The sequence below is a fragment of the Thamnophis elegans genome, chromosome 3 (genome assembly GCF_009769535.1).
Source record: "Thamnophis elegans isolate rThaEle1 chromosome 3, rThaEle1.pri, whole genome shotgun sequence".
Classification (NCBI taxonomy): domain Eukaryota; kingdom Metazoa; phylum Chordata; class Lepidosauria; order Squamata; family Colubridae; genus Thamnophis; species Thamnophis elegans.
In genome coordinates, this window is record NC_045543.1 from 105694589 (window position 1) to 105709827 (window position 15239).

Below are 15239 nucleotides of genomic sequence, written 5' to 3' on the forward strand. Positions count from 1 at the left end.
CAGTAGTAAAAATATTGGCAACCCACCTCTGGTCTAGTGGTGATTTTTTGCCCTTAATGCCTTGAGGTAATCCTTAATAGAGGTTCTTACACATGTTTGGTTGGTTTTGCTTTCTCCAATGATACTTAGTCATCCCTTTTGCTGATTCATATCCAACAGATTCTTGAAAACCAGGGGATACCATCTGATCTGTCAGCAGCAAGGCAATGCCAAGTGCAATCCAATCTAAGACCATTGTTGCTGTCCAGTGGTGGGTTGCAAGCGGTACGCCCTGGTACGGGCATACCGGAGCCTGCCTGGATCACAGGGTACTGTTCCGGTACGGTGCTCTGGGGGGCCCACCCGCTCAAGCTCCTTACCTGTCCTTTAAGCCTTTGGTGCTTACGTGCATGCGCAAGGTGCGCATGGCGCTTGTGCGATGTTCCGCCTAGTAGCTGGAGCATCACTGAAGCTTGCGGAGGCGTCGCAGGCAGGTATGACGCATATGCGCACTATACGCATCCATGTGGGTGATGCTGGGCCCGTTCCAACTGTACCGGTTGGAACGGAATCCAGAACCCACCACTGTTGCTATCTCGTTCCAAGTGGCAAGCAAGTTCTCTGTTGAGCTATGCTTGAGAGCCTCAGGAATAATCCCAAACTCCCTTTGAAATCTTTCATGGTGGGATAAGTTCAGAAAAATCCAAAAGAATCAGAGAACCATGATTGGGCACTGATTTGAATGCCTCCTGTATCCAGACTGTTGTTATTGCCCTGAGGCAAAACCAAATTCAAGCATCTCCTCAATGGATGAATCTCAGTGTGAATCTCATGATGAAGATCTTAGCAGACGTATCTTATCTGTTGCAACATGTGCCCTGTGGAACAGCTTCCCCATGAACAACCAGATGGCCCAAGCCCTGTTGGCTTTTTGGAAGGCAAGAAAAACCTGGCTTTTGCCACAAGTGATAGGGCCAGGCCATGACCTCACGAGCTACTTCTGACTACATGCTCAAGAAAAGCAAGTTGGAATCCCCTCACACTATTGTAACATAATCCACTACTAATTTTGCCACAGCTTCAAGCAACTCAAGCAGGAAAGTCACTATGCCTCATGATACTGTAGAGTAGCCACAATCCTATCAGTGTGAATTATCTAAAAGATTTATTTTAGATATAATTAATTAATTAATTAATTAATTAATGATATATTTAATTATGTATATTAAATATATAGGAGGAATTTAAATCCTTCATGCATTTACATAAATGACTTCTTTGTTCTTCTCCGATGCAATTAGTACTCAGTTGGAATTCTTTTTTTAAAGGATTATTTGAATAAACAGCTATCTTACGTGGGAAATTCTGAAGAAGATCCAGCAAACATCAGACATTTACGTTTAATATTAAGAAGCAAAGAACATTCTGTTTTTGACCCTTTCCAAGTGCACCACTGGTATTGCACTAATGTCTTAAAAAAGGTTAGTCATTATATGAAGTACCTAATGTTGTTTAATGTTTAAATCTGTTAACAAAAGAAATCCATATGTATGCACACGTACACGCACATACACCATTTGACAAAATTGTGGGTGCTGTATATACTTGTCCTCTTTATTTAGAAGTTATCTTTCATATAGATGCAGCGAATTTGACAACAGTGATTGGGAGATCAAAAGAAAACCTGATTCGTTATTAGGAACTTTGAAACCCAAACTTTTTGATTAAAAATAGAATGAGAACAGCCAGTTATAATTTCCCCAAAATATACTATGTTACTTAGCTGAGTTCTGTCTCTATTATTGTTGATCTTATTGCCAACTATCTTTATTGCATGGGACAAGATGGGACGGGACAGGAAGGCAGGCAGGCAGGTGTTTGCTTTCAAGTTCATAAAATGCAAAATACAAAAAGGATAGCAGTGGCATTTATCTTATACAATTAAATAGAGCTTTTCATAAAGTTCCAGCACTGTGAACAACAGAGGAGATGTACACTGATAATCTACTGCATGAAATAATGAATCATGCTTATAAGTGATTCAAAGAAGCAAGGATTGGTATCTGTATTGGCAAGGTTTATCCTGTTATAGTATCTTCCCCATATTGCCATCTAATTCCATTCCATTTCATGTATTGTGACTGTACTCTTAAGATTTCAACCAAATACTTTAAGTTGAGTTGGGCAATAATACTGACCAGTATGGAATGGAATGAATTATTACTAGAAATAGATTTTTTGCCAGAAGATAATTTTCTTCTTTTGACCCCTTATGCCTATAACTATACAACTTGGAAATTTTGGCAGTCTTATTAGCTGGAACATCTTAGCTGGAATTATCTTCTTGGCTCAGAGCAGCTTCAGATCAGTAATATATGAGACTGTAACAATCTTGGTGATATTATGGTTTCATGTGAAATTGATATGTAGCAGAGATTTGAAGATAATATATTGGTGTACTATGTGAGGCAAACAGTAAATCTGTTCCCAAATTATAACACAATTGTATCAGAGAGGATATAATAAATCCCAAATTATTTTGGTTACTAGAAATAGTTAAAAATAGATTATGGAGACATTACCCAATGAAATGTCTGTGTGCAACCCTGCTTCTCCTTCAACATGTAATCCTCATTATAATCTTACCTAAGCAACCAAGTGTTACCTAACAATTTGACACAAATCTCAAAGAATGGAATTCTTGCATACAAATTCATTGCCAGAAACTGTGTGAGATAGTTCTGTGGTTAAACTGATGGCCTTCCACTAATTAAGTAAGATTAATACATCTTAGTGGTATTCATCTTGATTCCACTGTTTCCTCTAAGGTGCGCGGCTGCGCGGCCGCGCACGTGGCAAGAAAACACCGCGCAGCAGTTTCTAACTGCCACGCAGTGATTTCTGTCATTTCTATCAGTCGCCCCGTGTTCAGCAAAGCAAACGCGGGGAAGTCCTTTGCAGGCGGCTAGAACTGGCCGCCCGCAAAGGACCTCCGCAGACTTGTTTTGATGAGTGGTGCCTCTCCCTCCACGCAGAGCACCTGAGCTGGGCCCCGCGTTATCCCTCCCCCTTCCTCCTCCGCTGTGCTTTTGAGGAGCCATGAGGCCACGGGAGCTAGTAGGAAGGCGGCAGAGGGGGCGGGAGCAGGAAAAAAAAGACTTCATGGCTTCTCAAAAGCACGGCAGAGGTGGAGGCGGCGGCAGGGGTAACCCAGAGCCCAGCTGAGGTGCTCCGAGGGGAGGGGGAGGCACCGCCACTGCTGCCATGGGCGGGGGCGCCTGCGGGAGCTTTGGCTGCTTCACCTCGGCTGCAGCGCTGGGCAGAAAATGTGTTGGTGATGTTGGAGGAGGAGGCGGCAGCAGTTATTCTAGTGGCGGCGGGGGCTTGTTGGCATCTTCAGCAGCAGCCCTGCCCCCTGTGAAAAAAAATGAAAATGGATCCACGCAGATGACGTCGCCGCAACATGACTGGAGGAGGAATTCTGGGAGTTGAAGTCCACAAATCTTAAAGCTGTCAGTTTTGAAGACCCCTGGGTTTTTTTTTTCCTAAAAGGTTATGGGTGCAAGGATCTTGTAACTTGACAGCTTTAAGACTTGCATGCTTCAATGCCAGAGTTTCTGAGCCAACATGACTGGAGGAGGAATTCTGGGAGTTGAAGTCCACAAGTCTTAAAGCTGTCAGGTTTGAAGACCCCTGGGATTTTTTTCCCTAAAGGGTTAGGGGTGCAAGGATCTTGTAACAACAGCTTTAAGACTTGCGTGCTTCAAATGCCAGACTTTCTGAGCCAACATTTTAGTTGCTAAGCAGGAGCGTTGTTAAGTGATACTGATATTATATAACACTTTTAATTAAGTGGGTACCTTGAATAAACATAACTTTGAGTTTCAAATAATACTGATTTTGTTGTTGTCTTAGGTGACATCTGTGAAAAAAATTCAGGTGCTCAGGCATGAAAATATGCCGCTCAAACACTATACTTTTCTGCTCACACTGAAAAAAAATTAGAGGGAACATTGCTTGATTCCCCTTTTACTTTTGTAGAAAAATCCTTTTTGAATTTTTCCTTTTAATTAAAAAATAAAATGGTTAAGATTGTTTAACCACTGAGCCACCTGGATAACATTTTATACTTGCCAGAAGAACCAAACAACTCAGTATTTGTGTCTCTGATTTGCAAGCATCTCCCTTCTGTTATAGAAGACAATATTAAAATATCTGAGAGGACTGTTGAAAAACCTCCATAAATTATAGTTGCCAGGTTTTAAAATTCTGTTTTTAGAAATAGCAGATTAAACTTCATGAGAAACATAAATCAACATAAACAATAGAACAAGATGGATAAATCTATTATTTGCCTGGCATAATAATTCGTATTGATTCCTTGAAATTTGAGTTTGAGTGGGGTAGAAGCCATCTCAACATTCTAAAAATTCTTCTTTCATTTCTATTTTACAAACTCCTCAATTGTGCCCTCTCCCCTGGTTTCCCTTTAGATATCATGAAATATATGAATTTTTGGTTTTTTAAAATCAGAAATATAAAAACCTGTCTTGTTTTCAGAACTTAGTAACTCAAATCTAGAGATCTGCTGACCAGCAGATGGTCAGTGTTTACAGCTCTGATACACCTAATTGTCCATTGCAAAAGGAATTGGATTGTTATGAGCCATGCCCCAAACATATAATGAAGATTCTCTGAGTTAGTAGTACCTTTATGATGCTCAATGGGTGCACACAGATTCTGAAGCAGCACACACACACACACCTTGAGGCAGCCTTGTTGTTTTGTGTATCCAGGTAAATCACACTACAGCGTAATTAACAACAACATTATCTCTATTGCTCTGCAGTGCAACTTTGAAAGATGGCCAACAAGATATATGTAAACTCAAAGGTTACATATCTTGAGGGAGCCAGTGTAGTCACATATGACCTTCTGTGACTTGACTTTGAGCAGCTTGTTAGGCTAACAATAAAGCTGTGCTTGAGTGTGCTGAACCATCAGCTTGTCAGAGGCAGTAGCCTGACATACTTGATTACATATTCAGAACTGAACTTGACCAGGAATTTATGCACAAAATCCGGTTACTTTTTTGTTAATTACTTTGCTGCAGTTGGAATTATTTATAATCCCGGTAACAGTGTGAGAACTATTCCCCATACTGTTCTAGGAAATAGTAATAGCGGTAACCTTGGCAATGCATGCATGAGACATTAAGGAAGGAGAAATGATAACTTACTCCTGGGAAAGAGAAAATGTGAGAAAGAACTTAAACTGACCTCTCCTTGATTCTGTTTGGTATTAGAAGGGACTAAGGGAAAATCTGGCAGCTTTCAAGATTGTTGTTTATTAAACCCTGTAATAATAAAGTAGCATTCCACTAAAATTTGTGGCATCTATTTGATCACTCATCCTGCCTCAAAAGATTGAGAGTGCAGAGGAAAGAAAATTGATAATATTGGGAAAAATTAGTTTGAACATTTAATGAACAATATTTTTTATCATATTGTATATTTCTATAAAAGGTTAATAAAGATACTCATGGATGCTGGCTAAGGTGATTCAGGTTTCATTTCAGATAAATTCAACTCAAACGGAAGATTTGTCCTTTGGATTTTCTGCTGTCTTAAATATTGCTTGACTAAATGGTTAAGTTAAGCTAGGCTTTAATTTGGAATGCAGGTAATATTTTTAGCTGTTACAACTCTACTCATTAATACTGTAGTACTGTAAGACCTTCAAAAGCTGACAACTCTGGGTAGAATTCAGTCACCGTGTGACAGGACTGCATTGCTCTATTAACCTGCAAGTGACAAGCAATTGTTACTGTACAATAGCTACAACTTCAGAAACCTTTGTTAAATAGTAAATTGATATTAACAAGTGATCAGATTTCCCCCCCCCCCCAAAATAGCCACATAGTTATATCATGTTTTACTACCTTTATTGCTGACTCTATGTTTCTTTTGTCATAAGACAGGTTGCAACTAATATTAGGGTGGTTTTGGATATAATATGAAACTTGTGCCTTATTCTACTAATGACAATGCAAGGAAAGAGAAAGATTATTGTTGTTGGTTTTTTTCCCACTGTACCTTTTTATATTCTCTGGAATTGTCTTCACTCATATTTTAAAGGATGTGACCCAGGAAGAGTATAGTGGTATGTTTAGATCCTAAGAGATTACCGTATCCTAAACTTCTGAATATTTCTACTTTATTAGTTAAAACAGGGATTGTGGAAAAAAAGAAAGTCTCTGCATTCAGAGCCTGAGTGAGGAAATTGATTTAAACAGAAAGCATTCATTGAGAATTCTTTAACTTTATCCTGTCCCTTTTTAATAAATCTTGTTATAGGAATTCTGGAAAAATCTTGCTTTCTATGGAAGTGGGAACACTAAGAACTTGATAATAGATGAGTAAGGATTCTAGAAATAAGCAGCTGACTATCCAGAAAGTCTTAATGGGAATTTCAAGATAAGGAATTCCTGTTAAGAGGGACCCTCATGGGAGCTAGGAAGGATTTGTTTGGAAGGCATCATGCAAACCTGATTCAAAGTTGAAGTAGTCAACGACTATTTCAGCTTGAACCACAATAATACCAATGGGCAAAGAATGGATACAAAGTCAAAGTAAACTGTTCTAAACTCGATTGCAGAAAATATGACTTCAGCAACAAAGTGGTCCTAGAATGCACTATCCAAGTCTGTTGTTTCATCCTCAAACTCCCAAAACTTTAACCTTAAACTATCTACCGTGGACCTCATCCCTTTCCCAAAAGGTCTGTAAGGGGGCGTGCATAAGCACACCAGCGTGCCTACTATCCCTGTCCTACTGTTCCCATTTATTTGTACTCCTTCCCTATGTATATGCATATACTTGCTTATACTTACATGTTTATATGTTATATTCATACATACTTATTTTCTCATACATGCCTGACAAACCTAGATAGCTAGATAGCTAGATAGCTAGATAGCTAGATAGCTAGATAGATAGCTAGCTAGATAGATAGATAGATAGATAGATAGATAGATAGATAGATAGATAGATAGATAGATAGATAGATAGATAGATAAATAATTGTGTGAAGGAGGAGCCATGTCTAGAAAATAATGCAAAACCAAGCCCTGGAACAAAACAGAGAAATATACAGTGTGAGGAGATCCAATAATGAGCATACAAATGCAGGAAAGGATGGGCCAAGTTACATGCCGCCTTGAATTCCAGTATCTCTATAAAGCACACAAACAGAATTAGAAATCCTAACACTGAAAGATGAACATATTTTAGTAGATATTATTGAAAACTGTTGAGATAAAATCTCATGAATAGAATATAAAGACTGAAGAATATAACATTAAAAAGAGTCTAGGACAATTAAAAAAGGGGAGAGCTGAGGAAGAGTGGCACTATATGAAGACCAATATTGAGAACAAGAATTTGAGTGAAAGACTCCTAATACAAACACATGATTAAGTATATAAAGAATGGGATCAATAAATATATTATTATGGAAGTCTTAAAGACTTTCAAGCCTGGTAGAAGATCTGGATAATGCCCTTATGGATTATTAGCTATAGGCACCTAGAACAGACTGTTCTAGGTGCCTATAGCTAATAATGGGAAACCACCTATCTGGATGTCTGTTGGATAATCACCTTGGTGAAGAGTGTAAAGTCCCAAATATTTCTCAGTGATCTTATTAACTGTTTCATTTTTTAGAAGATAGAAAAATAAACAGTAATAAATTAAATTCCAATTTGGACTAAAGAGGGTACAGGTTGAATAAATAGAAGCACTTGGAAATTTTAGGAGGAAGTGACATCATCTTATGGATCAGGATACTACAGAAAGAAATTGGAGCATAATTAGATATGAAGGCAACTAATTTCATCTGGTTTAGAAAAGTATTAGGTGGGATCCTTTAGACAGAAATCCTCAAAGGAACTTATAAGGTCCTGAAAATAAAATTACACAACATTCCAGTGAGATGTTTCAAGTTTCAAGTTTATTAGAATTTGTATGCCGCCCACTCCCATAGGGATTCTGGGCGGCTCACAACAGACAAGAAACATTTAATCTAAAAAAAATAGAGATAAAAAAAATAAAAATACAGTGTTAAAATTCATGTCACCCATTCCATCTGAATGGGGCTGGATATCAATCAACAGCCCCAGGCCTGCCGGAACGAGATGAAAATGGGGGCTGCTTAGGAAATTATAGTGAATACATAGGGATTTTTTGATTGTGCTAAAAATGTATAAGCAGTGGAAAATAGGTATAATAATCAAGAAAGTACAAGCAAAGTGCCTAATATTTGTAGAGAGCTGGAAAGGCTAAATACAAGAAGAACTTACGCAATGAAAGTAAAAAGAAACTATATGAATAAAAGGAAGAAAAGGAATGGTAGATCCATTACTAATAGAAAATAGAGAACAGTAAACTGGTCACAGGGAAATGGCAAGAAGACATCATAGGCTGTCATGTACTAAGATGGGTCAATCAAAGTTTCTGAAAACAGGATTGCTATAAAATAGAATGCCTTGTAAAGTAGTAGACTCTTCTTCACCAGAAGCAATGCAGTATCTTGGATGACTGGACTTGGTTTAGATTATGTTCAAAAATATTTTTTTTAACTCTTCCCACTGTGCAGCTGCGGGCTATGCTGTCATCTGACTGTCATCCTTAAGGCATTGCCTTGTCTCCCAAGGTCTTTCCCACATACCATTGGGAATGGTATTGTTACAGCAGAAAGATTTACTTTGAGGGACTGTTCCCATGCCCCCTATTCCTATGAAGCCTGACCTTAGAATATATGCCAGTTGCCTATTTTATGAGAATATTATAGTGTTTGATAGAGAGCCAAATCAGAAAAAATTGAAGTGTATGTTTTCAGAGAACTGTAGCATGAATTATATTGTTCTTAAATTGCATAGGGCCTTCAAATATCAGGCATGTATGTATGTATCAGAGGTGGGTTGCTGCTGGTTTGCCCTGGATTGGGTGAACTGGTAGTGGCAGTGGCGGGAGGCTCTGCCCACCTGCCCACCCGCCCAGACGCTTCTGTGCATACACGAGCAAACCAATAGTAAAATAAATTGCAACCCACCACTGGTATGTATGTAGGCATGCATGCATGCATGCATGTATGCATGTATATATGTGTTTAGTAATTTTTTATTCCACATTACATTCAAATGATCAGGGTTATACATTGCATTATCTTCCATTTTCCTCCAACAACCCTGTGAGATAAGTGGGAGCAAGAGATAGTGAAATTACCCATTAAAGTGGTTGAGAATACATTTGAATCTGAGTCTTCTTGGCCCATACCACAAAATCATACTCAATCTCTCAATGAGGACTGATAGGTATAACACATACTTGCTGGGATTGTGCAGAGTCTGAACTTTAAGCGCTGGAATTAGTAGGGGTAATGGAATTCTTGTCCCTCTGCTTCATCTTGATCACATTTCTGCCTTGCCTTGTGACACCTGCTTATGTTTGTCTCCTGCAGTTCTTAATCGCCCCTTTTGCCCTTTGAATCCAGTTTACAAATCACTATGTTTTGACTTGATAAATTAGATTAATGGCTTTGCCTGGTGTGAATTTTTGAGATGGTTTCATTAATTAATGAAAGCCAGTGGGCCAAGATATTAATGAAGCCAACCACCTTCTGAAGATCTTTTAGAATATCTGAACTTAGCAACAGCTCTTTCTAATATTTTTATACGGCCTTCCTTTTGCTGTAATTATGTAAAATGGAACCATGATCCTAGCTTTTTACTTTCATCCTTAGAATCAAGATGTTTAAATCCTGGCAGATAATATGCAGCTTTTAGAATGGCAGTCTGAGCCGGTGTTTGTGATTAGGGCTACCTGATCTGTGTTACAAAAATTTGTATGACAAATAGATTTTTATAGCAAAGATACATGTGTGTCATTAACTCTTTGCTTCCACTTCATGGTTTTCCAAAATTTGGAAATCTTACTTAGTTCAGTCAGGTAAGTGTACTAGCCACTCATTTATGATGCAAAATGGCGATCTCCCAAGAGAGATGAATGGTTCAAAAATGGGATAGATAGATATTTTTTGTGATAGGTAGACAGACAGTCTGTCTGATAGATATAAGGAGGAATTGATAGTTTTCATTTAATTGTAGGGAGTTTTTGTATGTTCATCTATCCACCTTGTTCTTTTTTAAGAACACTATGTGTAAATGTTTCTGAGGTACTCAGGATATGATCACTCTTCAAGGAAAGGTCCCTACTTTCCTTGAAGGGGATGGTTGGCATGCATGGTCATGCTTGCATACCACCTCCATGGCCTGGTCCCGACTGGGGGTTGGGGACCACCACTTGTAACAGAATCATGAAAATCAGAGATTTCTCCGTGTCCCATTTTATACTAAACAAATCAAGGTGCAATTATCTTGGGTTCTTTTCTCATGCTTGCCTCAATCTTAAGATTGTGTAATCTTGTCTGATCTTCTTATCAGGACCTGTATTGGAAAGGCATTTAATTGCTCCTTTGCAAAAGCCATCTGGAAACTACTATGACTTAAATTGGTTAAATGTGAGGTTATATGCTAGTTATTTTAGATGTCTTAATAGTTGAATAGGAGAACAGGGAGCTAGTTTTACTAATTAAATTCTGTGAGCTTACATCTGAGAGTCTTTACTTAAGAAAAAAAAAAACTGAAACATGTCCCATTAAAAATAGGAAATCTAGAACTAGGGCAATGTGATTAATTTTCTGAGATGTAATTATCAACAAGCAATTTATAAATGGGTTGTCAACAAGATAAGAAAATAATCCCAATGTGGAATGAAACACATGATGTCAGAAAGGCATAAAAATGATGGGTTGATCAGGACAGAGAATGGTGAAACATCAAGCCGAGATATCTGAAGTTTGATTGAAGGGCCACAAATCAACCATTTATAGTGCTTAAATTTAATTTCAAGGGACAGGACATTTGATTTGTCCCAATTTATTAGGAGTGATTGATTGATTGATTGATTGAGTGATCGATTTCCACCCATCTCTCTCTACCAAGCAACTCTGGGTGCCTTATAATACCAATTTTGCCTACCTTATTTTAACAATGGCTGTTAAAGGGCTAGTCTTGAATAGGGGAGCAAAACTCTGTTGTTGGGACATTTATAACTCTGTTCCAATCCAGAGAAATTATCTTAAATTGCCAACAGCCATAGTGTTACTTTTGCCTACATTAAATCAAGGAAAACAAATTGTTGTACCAGGAAGTTTCCCTAATTTGAATTGTTGAATAAGGAAACAGATAGCAGTTCCAGTTATAGGATCCCAAAAGGAGAATTGATAGTATTAAAATTTACATTTTCTGTGTTAGAAGTCTGTTTAAAAAATAAGTTTAAAAAAACATCATACACCAATAAGGTGAAAGATCAGGAAGATTGTTTACATGAAATGAAATACTGACCTCTTAATTTTCTCATAAGAAAGACACTTTTAATTAAACCAATTATCTATATGCTTCATTTTGCTGTTGGTTATTGCATTATAAATTTTAGATCTCTCAATCAATAATTTCTTAATTAGAAATGACTGTTTATTAGAACTATTTATAACATCTTGAGAATTCCTATCTCAATTATGATAGGTTTAACATTTAGTAGCTTAAGAACATTTACATGAGCCAGCATAAAATCATTTAGACCTGGTGACGATTTTGATTTGACTACTTTGTCCCCATGAAACTACAGGGTAAAATCACTTAGTTAATCTTAGATCACAATTGGGAATTTAAATATGTGATTTTAGAGTTAATTTTTAAAAAACTGAACTAAACTGATATCATTTTGGAATGCAGGCAATAATCTATCACACTTTAATCTTCTCAGTGTCAGAAACCCCCTTTCAGTTCAAGAACTGAGTTCTATCTTTCCACCCTCTCATTATGACATTTGATTTTGCTATTACCTAATGACGCTTAATGTTGTGTACTCACATATTGCTTTGGATGGCATTCTGTCTTCTATGAAATCATTTGACAATCTCAAGGAAAATGTTTGTGTAACGTGGATATTACAAGAGTTAGAATTGATTATATAAGTTTTCAGAAATATCCAATAATCTAGTGGAATATGGATTATTTTATATAAAAGTAGATACGTAAAATCATACTGTAGTTACACTAAAGTCTTCCTCGTGGTATATTTTATGTCAGTAATAACATAATTTGCTACAATGCATACAAAATGTACAATCTTTTAAGGAAAATGGTTTAGTAAAATGCTATTGGAAAATTCAAAAATCGATTTATCTTTATATAAATAATGGCTACATCCCCAAATGGATTTATAAATTAATTGCTGACTTACTAGAATAAAACACTTCCTCTGTTGATAAGATTGATGTTATCTGTGTAAGTCCTTGCTCTAGCCCTCACTTCTCCTTATTTAGTTTATCACAGCTGGAGTTTTAATTTGCTGATCATATTAACTCTGATTAATAACTAAGCACACTTTCTTTTTTTACATCAACAGTGTGCCGTTAATGAGTGGAAGTGGGATTGGTCAGATATGCTGCCAAGTTATTTGGGACAAAATAGAATCACCTTTGGGACACTGCTAGCACACAGGTATTGAACTTACTGAAAGGGAAAGTTTTCTTAGAGTATGAGAAGCTTTGTGTTGTTTGATAAAATGTGAAACAATGTAAAAAGTCATTTTAACTAATGGACTAAAAGTTTAAATATAAAGATCTGTTTCTATACTGATGCTCATTGCATCTTCTTCGCTATCTTCCTTTTTGAAAAGATCCTTCTGAAAACAAGAGGTGGGATGTATTGTGGGAATGCTTTAAAATCCATAAAAACTTATATCCTTTCCTTACATCTGAAATTGTCTTTTAAATGCAATAAACAAACAAACAAACAAATAAATAAATGGCAGCATAGAAGAAGGATTCATGTGTAATACTACAAATAAGCCATATGGAAAGAATGTCTGTTAATTGAGTTATAAATGGTGAGAAAATTGTGAAAAGTACGATATTTGCATTATTTTCTTAAAGATAGGACTTTTCCATGATTTTATTGGCATTAATATTCACTTACATGAAAAGATGGCAGATTAAGAATGTCTCTAGAGAATTTCTATCATAACAAATGACCATATAACTGATTTGTAATACGGCATGTTAAATAATTGTAATGAATACTATGAAGAGTGGCAAGTTATGTATTAGTGAAGATTTTTTTTCTCTCCTATGCAGTATAGTACTAAAATAGAGAAGTATAGGCCTCACAAAGTCTCTTGTGTAAGAAGAGCTACAGCAGATTTCTGTAAGAACCAGCTTGTAATAAATTATGCTATTTGCAGATAAAAGAAAACTTTGATAGGTTTCCCAAAGATAGCCTGAAAGAACATTAGAGATAACAATAACAAATGAAAAATTTTAAAATACTATGCAATATTGAAGAGTTGAAAATGATTTTATTTGAGAATTACTGAAATATCCATTTGATTTGATGTACAGGTACTCCTCGACGTACAACCACAATAGAGTTCAACATTTCTGTTGCTAAGTGAGACAGCTGTTATATAAGCTTTGCCCCATTTTACAACCTTCCTTGCCACATTTGTTAAGTGAATCACTGCAATTGTTAAGTTAAGAACATGATTGTTAAGTGAATCTAGCTTTCCCATTGACTTTGCTTGTCAGAAGGTTGCAAAGGGGATTACATGACCCTGGGACACTGCAACCATCATACATGACATTTGACAAGCATTTGATAAGTGACATTTGACATTTTGATCACATTACCACAGGGATGCCATGACAGTCATAAGTATGAAAAAGAGTCATAAGTCACTTTTTTCAGTGTTGTTATAACTTTAAATGATCACTAAATGAACTGTTGTAAGTCAAGGACTACCTATACAATTTATAGTTATAAAAATAATATAACTTGTCTAGATAGTTTTTACTATTCTGAAATAACAATGCTACTAGTGATGATTCTTTAAAAAAAAAGTATGGCCTGCATTTGGAAAAACATGTTTCTTGCAGAATATATTTGTGATGGGTATGTTAGGACAAAGTTGCAACATTTCTTCATAGTTCAGTAGATATATGGTTATATATTGCATCCAGTCACCTGTAAAATGTTGTTGCACATATTTAATATGCAAGGGATGGGATGGGATGGAATAGAATAGAAAAGAATAGAATTTAATGGCCATTTAATTGGACACAAGCAAGTAATAAGTCATAGTTCATAATGTGTCTGTGTATGTCATATATATATAATATTGCTGATTTTCTCAAGCAGTATGCTTTAAAATCTTATGGTATGCATAATAATTTGAACCATTTTCCAAAATATATTAAACAATATTTTTGGCACTAAGGGTATCTGCATTTAATCACTTAGTATAGAAAAGAAATACAGTCTAGCTCTACTTCTTTTATCCTTTTTATAAATATTATCTTTAACAAATGATAAAGTTGTGCTATAAAAAGACTCAACTGTCATAATATTCCTTGTTTGAATGTCTCATCTATTAATAGTTAAATTCTCTCATACTTTTTTTTCTAAATTAGAGCCTATTTGAAACTGAGTGTTAGCCCTAACAACAGCCTTTCCTTTCTGTTCTATTGATCCCTTCTCATCCAAAGCTAGGTAGTGGTTGTATGTATATGAGGCATACAGTTGTTGCAGCAATATTTCTTTGGAAACCTAAATTGAAACCACTTTCTTTACATGTTGTATGTTACAGTAGAAAGATATCAAATATAAAAATTCTTATCAATGTTCCTTGAAACCTATAAACCTACACACACACACACACACACACACACACACACACACATATTCAAGGGCCTCATAATCTTATTTATAATTTTTTGAGATAGAAGTGAAAGACAAATGCAGGTTTATTTATCCCCATATAAATGCTTAGAAGCTCTTATTTAGGGAGTATTGCCTCTAATGCTTGAGGTAATATGTAGTTATCATGATTAGTAACTCTTCATAGCTATATTCTCTTTTACAAAAGACAGTTATATTGATAGATTATATGTTGTTAAGTTGTTTTGACTTTTAGGAATGAGATAGTTAGTTCATCTCCAAAATAATATGTCCCTAACCCAGAGGTGATATTCAGCAGGTTCTGACTAGTTCTGGAGAACGAATAGAGGAAATTTTGAGTAGTTCGGAGAACCACCTCTGACTCATCCCACCCCCTTCTATTCTCTGCCTCCCAAGTCCC

The 15239-nt window shown here is 36.4% G+C and overlaps 1 protein-coding gene across 1 annotated transcript in view; it reads left to right on the forward strand.

The window, feature by feature from the left end:
* The window catches only part of KIAA0825 (KIAA0825 ortholog), a 97660-nt gene extending 84968 nt beyond the window's left edge, over nt 1-12692 (forward strand). Inside the window, exons 18-19 of the mRNA XM_032213259.1 lie at nt 1308-1460; nt 12510-12692. Of these exons, the coding sequence (XP_032069150.1) occupies nt 1308-1460; nt 12510-12611 (255 nt within the window). The 3' untranslated portion in view covers nt 12612-12692. The remainder of the gene's footprint in view (nt 1-1307; nt 1461-12509) is intronic.
* The last annotated feature ends 2547 nt before the right edge of the window (nt 12693-15239 follow it).